This window comes from Lynx rufus, unplaced genomic scaffold (assembly GCF_022079265.1).
Source record: "Lynx rufus isolate CCGP_SWC_20201006 ecotype Redwood Valley unplaced genomic scaffold, mLynRuf1.p SCAF_9, whole genome shotgun sequence".
Taxonomy (NCBI): domain Eukaryota; kingdom Metazoa; phylum Chordata; class Mammalia; order Carnivora; family Felidae; genus Lynx; species Lynx rufus.
In genome coordinates, this window is record NW_025814897.1 from 72,559,001 (window position 1) to 72,565,000 (window position 6,000).

Consider the following 6,000-nt stretch of genomic DNA (forward strand, 5'->3'; position numbering starts at 1 on the left):
AGAAGTCACATACCTATGTTCCTATTCAAAAGTGGAGGTCAGTTCCCTTACCGATCTCAGAGAGCCATTAGTTAAATTAACCATCAAGTTTCTAAAGGAATGCCAGAAATCAGAATCCCTTCCCAGACCATTGTAATCATTATCTATGCATTTGTGTTACAGTGCCACAACAAAAAAGGGGAATTTTTAAATTGTGTTACAATTATTTGGGAACACGTTTTTCTTCCTTTCTAGATTGTAAGTTCCTTGAAGACACATAATTATTCATTAATGTTCACACTCCCTACAGCACCTAGCAGAAATGCAGTTACTATTTCTTAAAGAACAAATTAATCATTATCAATCTTTGCCCAGGTCATAAGACTCTTCTCATAACTGACCTACTCAGACAGTCCTAACAAGCAAATAAGTATAAGCTTCTCCCTGTGATACTATTAAGACGGTAAAATACAAAGCAGAAACTGGTTTGTGGCAATAAAAATAGCATGTGTGTGCTACCTTTGAAACCATTTAGGTTTCCACTGGGTTGTGCTAGGCAAATGGCAGAAGGAAAAAGAGATAAGGTTTATTCTGTTTACGTGTCACATCAGAAAAGAATGCTTAGACCACCACGCGGTCGATGTTTCCTACATCCACTCATACAATTTTATACAACCTCCTTGAGCAACAGCCCTGTTGGTGCTGTAAACAGGAAAGGGGCACATTTGCAGCATTTTCAATTCCGTTTTCAAGGAGGAAAGTATCTAAGTATAATCAGCCGAGAGTAATAAAATACACTGACCTGGATCTGTTGCTGCAGGAGATTAATTTTGTGCTGCTGCTGCAGAAGTTGCTGCTGTTGTCTTGCAATCTATCAGAAATAAAGTTTCATTAAGTTCAAATGAAATGCTTGCACCTTTGCCATTACCCCAGGTATCTCTCTTGGAATTGCAAGAATGCTTTACTGTACTTCTATGTGAAACAGTTCCTATAAAATGAGAGAGGCAGACTTAGTAAGTTGGAGAAAATGAAAAATTTCAAACAGGTGCCGCCTCTCTGCTTACCCCCTAAATCTCTCTCTGTAGATGAACAGGACCCCTTGTACGACATTTGTGAGCAGTTCATCCATATCTGCAATGGTCGTCGGGAAAGAATGGGAATTTTGAAATCTGATCTTTGGACAAAAAAGACAGGAAAACTCTGGCTACATTTTCTCAAGAGCTTAATTTGGATGTAAAAAGTAAAATCTGTAAGAAAAGACAGGAAATAACTTTCTATTACTTACAAACATGGTCTATTTGGTGAAATCTTTTCTGAAGGGAAGATTTTCAGAGCTGATAAAACTTACAAATATTGTCAAGGGAATGCAAAAGAAAACAGCAAAAACTCAAATCTTTCCTTTTTTCTTGTTGATGTCACACATACAAAGCATTTTTTAGAAACAAAATTCAATATTCATCCATTTATCCTTTTGAGGGCAATGTGTTCATTTTAAAGGTCACGATCCACATATGAGTTTTACCTTCATCCAAAATCAAATTCAACATGTTAACACGTAATCTGGCCTATATAAAGAAATATTAACCACCTAAAGCAGGCTCTGTGGAGGATCCGAATCTGCCCCTCAGAAGAGCAAACAACTCCTTTAGCATAATGGTGCTTACTATAAAACATGAGGAAGGCATCAGGCTGTTTATTGCCTCAAAAGCTGAAGTCCGGGGGATACCCCTTATGAGAACACACTGCCAGCGTAAGAAGCTAGACCGAGAAGTGGCCCCAGATTACTTAGAAGGCCTTGGTTTTGTAGTGCCCTATAGGTAAGAGTTACAGCTTTTTTGTTCCTATTTCTTCTATTTCCAAAAGCCAATATTCTAGAATGGGCAATCTTAGAAGTAGCAATGAAGGTGGATCAGCCTTCAACTATATATTTCTTGAGTCTTTTTGATGCTTTAGCCTAGAATAGAGGGAAACACCCAAATCACATTTCATTGAGCCTGAGATAACAAAAAATAGCAGTCTACTCCAAAATGTTGTTTTGTGGTTTCTGGTGATGACTGGCTCATACTGGAACTCATGATAAAGCTGCCCCTATCATAGGCTAGAGTTTGAGAAGTGGGACTACTCTCCTCCAAAGCTTTATAAGCAAAACAGAAACACTGTGTAATCAGATTGGAAAGGCTCAGTCTGCTTGTCACTATTCAAATCAGAAATGGGCAACTCACTCGGCAACTCTAGGTATAGATGTGGGACCCTCTGAATATTTATTTCCTCTTAGCAAGCCAGTGAAACACTACTAGGCATCTAATATTGATGGTCCCTCCTAAATGATAAAGTGCTGCATAGAAATGCATCCAAAACACCACAGTGCAATTACTATCACCCACTCTAGACGTATGGGTTTGACACAGTGAAGTATGGTACATAAGCACCATGTGGCTCAAATTCTGAATTTTATTTGCCAATCGGTTGAGCTACATGCTCGCTTCATTGAGCATGACAACCTAGTTTTAAGTGTCATTTAATTTTCATTTTGAAATATAATTACAAAGTGTTCACTGTAAGATATCACTCGTCTGCAAATGTGTCAAGATTAATTTGTGCTAGCTTATTCACAAGTGTCAATAGTTAATTACTGTGTCATCTCTGGATGGCTAAATGACATTCTAACTTCTGATTTTTTACAGTGTTCCTTTATGTTATTTTCCATTAGGGGCTGAGTCCATATTCCTACATGTGGGCAAATATTCAAGCATATAAAATACCAGACGTCACAACTCATTAAAATCAACAGAGCATATATTGCTCTATATACCCCTATAAAATACATTTAACTGAAAAGATAATTCCAGTAATAATGTCAGATTTCTAAAAACTGCACATTAATTTGGGTCCATCTGATCTAAAGCATCAGGGACTACTCTATAGGATCATTGTTATTAGATTAATGTACTCTTATGAGACAGGAAAAAGGTTTGGGAAAGTGATTTATTTTTTAAAAGATATACACTTAAACTTTGCTATTTTTTCTTCTTTCTCACTTCTAAATCAATGAAATCAAATTCTTAGAGGAGCCATGTGCTAATTTGTTTTCAATGATTTACCTATGCTATAAATAGAGTGACCATATAATTTATCATTCAAACCCGGCCAACTTTTGCAAGTGGAATAGGGGTTATTAATAATTACTCTGGGAAACAGGCATTAGCCATGGTTATTCTGGGAAAACTGAGGCCTATGGTCACCTTAGCTTTAAAGTCAGAGAAAATCATGGGACCATAAGCTTAAAGATCTTCAAAGTTTCTCTAGACCAGGACCCTTCTTTCCGGATGAGAAGAGTAGGCCCAGAGAGAAGCAACTTACTCATGGGTAAGCTACACTAGGATTGCATGCGATGCCTGTGTGAATGAGTCCCTAAGTAATTAATCAAATCCAAATGTTCTGGAATAACGTTATCACTTTCAGTTATGCCCCGCTGCTATGATGCCTTTCTTTGTTCTCCACATATCCCCTCAGTATTCTTAAAGACCCTGGATTTCCAGAAGGCTTCTTCCTTTGTTTTTCCATCTTTCTCTTTCTTTCTTCTTTTCTTCTTCTCCTTCTTTTTAAATTTTTTTTTTTTATTTCTAGGAATGCTTATGACAAATAAACCAATCAATGTGATTACTCGCTGAGCTTGGCGCATTCCACCTCTCCAGTTCATCAGCTCCTTTTGCAGGGCTCACCTGTTCTTGCTGTTGGCGAGCAAGGTCCATTTGCTGCCGTTGTTTCTCAATTTGTGAGGCTGCCAGTTTTTTCTGTTCATCATGCGCTGCCAAGAGCTGCTCCCGTAAACTGATCAGCTGGGTAATCATAGTAGAGAGTTGCCGTTCTTTCTCTGCCAGGCTCTCAGGTGTACCTAAAATGGAAGTGAGAAGATATCTCACAAGTTTGAGAAAATTCTGAATGAATTGGGGAAAAGTGGAGGGCGGATTTAGAAAGGGACTACCCTAAGACACTTAACCATCTGGGACAGTAACTGGAGGTTACTGTGAGTATAGGAACACTACAGAGTATCAGTGGAATGAACACCAGAGTTAGTCACCGACCTGCCAATTAAAAGTATCATTGCTAATAAAATTCTCGCTCTTCCCTCTGGCTCTTTAAAACAAAACAAAACAAAACAAAACAAAACAAAACAAAACAAAACAAAACAAAAAGCAGAACTATCCCCATTCTCGCCCTTTTACCATATTCCCTCTCTCTCACCCCCCCACCCCTACTTATCCCCACCAAATCTATCTGATCAAGATAGGAAACCTATGATATTTAGTACCAAAGATTAGAAACCATGGGTTGTATTAATATTCTATAATATTAGCTAGTTATCTCTATCTCAGTGACCAACACAGGATCTAAGACATAGTAAGTGCTTAATAAGTGTTATAGAAGGAATTTTCCAATCACTGATCTCATAAAACCTTTCTATTGTGCAAAGACCTGTCTCTGAAGCTTGGATGTCAGGAGTTGTTCTCTTGGCCTTGGAACGAGTTCTACAGAGAGGGAGGGAAAAAAAAAAACTGCCTTGCCTCAGGTAAGGATAGGATTGAATCTTATGTTTTTCCCCCTGTGAAGGGATCAAGCTAAAGTTCTCAAGTTCATCCTTAAAGGCAACAATGTTGCTTGGAGGCCTCTCTCACCCTTTTGTCATTTGTCATTCTTCAAAGGGAAAAAACACGTTCGAGGTTGAAAAGGTTATGCATAAGGATGTGCTGTTTAATGAATATGATGTCGCTGAACACTTATGGTATGCACTAATGGTGCTGAACAGTCTTTTTATGGGCAAATTGCACAGCTCTCCTAAGTAAAGGGTACAGAATCCTTTTGTGAATCTAAATTAGAGCATTTACCACAGCATAAGATAAGAATTTCAACCCACTGTATTTGAGCCACACAGGTTTCATTATGAAGAAATGATCTATGATTTGAAAGCTTTTCAGAAAGATGCCACCAGCTGTCAAAGGGGACAAAGATTGCCGATTTTTGTGTGTGTGGAAGAGTAGACTTCCAATCTCCTTATGAAACTCCCCTCAGTCCTGCTAAGAAAGCATGAGGACAATCTGAGAAACTAAAAATATTTCAGTTAGCAGTGGTCCTATTTTCTTAGTGGCTGCAGGGACAAACGGAGCCTTCAGAGGATGCTGGCTAGTACTTGCTAGTGTATGATTCCCAAAAGGTAAGACTGATGTCAGCAGAGAAGTTATGCCACTTAGGACTATCTTGGGGTTTGTAATATCAATTCAAGTCCTTAAAAAATAAAGAAACAAACAAACTGTCAGTATCCCATATGCTTAAAGATTCACTGAGTTGAAAGATGGCCTAAAACCAAAATTAAAAGAAAAATAATCATGAGATGATGTTAAACAATGTATTCAACTGATAAAGGAACAAATACTGTATCCAGCTGTTCTTTCTAGCTACTGGAATTGATTTTTTTTTAATGAGTTTTTATTTCAGCAATAGGAATTTCAGCTTGGTAAAAAAAAGAACTTCATGAATACAAAAGCAGGTTCCCAGTAGGAATCATAAAATTTCTTCAAAAGTACAACAAGCTCAATTAATTCATGATATATATATATATATATATATATATATATATATATATACACATACATACATATATATATATATATGAATGAGAAGACAAAAAAAGTACGAAATGTATTTATTTACTTATTTTAGTCATTTCTAATTAAAACAAAATACTTCCTGAATGGCAACTAGATATCAGAATACTGATACTATGACAAGAAAAAGCAGATAGACTTCTCTACTCTTGTGCACTTTGGAGTCCAAAGTGCATGAGAGTAGGGAACCTTAATCAAGCAATTACACATATAAATGTAAACTAAAACTAAATAAGAATTACAAAATGACAGATATTTGGGGGAAGTTTAACCAAGTTTGGGAGGCCCAAGTGTAAGAAAGATAGTCTGAAAAAGTAACAAATTATCAGGAAGATGAATAGAGTTAAGTAGTCAAAGA

At 37.1% G+C, this 6,000-nt stretch overlaps 1 protein-coding gene and 1 pseudogene across 9 annotated transcripts in view; one reads left to right on the plus strand and one right to left on the minus strand.

Moving 5' to 3' along the window:
- The window catches only part of SOX6 (SRY-box transcription factor 6), a 373,444-nt gene that overhangs the window by 201,675 nt on the left and 165,769 nt on the right, over nt 1–6,000 (minus strand). For all 9 annotated transcript variants that reach the window (XM_047070868.1, XM_047070866.1, XM_047070864.1 and 6 more), the window contains exons 5-6: nt 3,702–3,874; nt 782–850 (exon numbers count right to left, since the gene is read on the minus strand). In XM_047070868.1, the coding sequence (XP_046926824.1) occupies nt 782–850; nt 3,702–3,874 (242 nt within the window). The remainder of the gene's footprint in view (nt 1–781; nt 851–3,701; nt 3,875–6,000) is intronic.
- The window catches only part of LOC124504990 (phosphatidylinositol N-acetylglucosaminyltransferase subunit P-like), a 22,414-nt pseudogene continuing 21,045 nt past the window's right edge, over nt 4,632–6,000 (plus strand).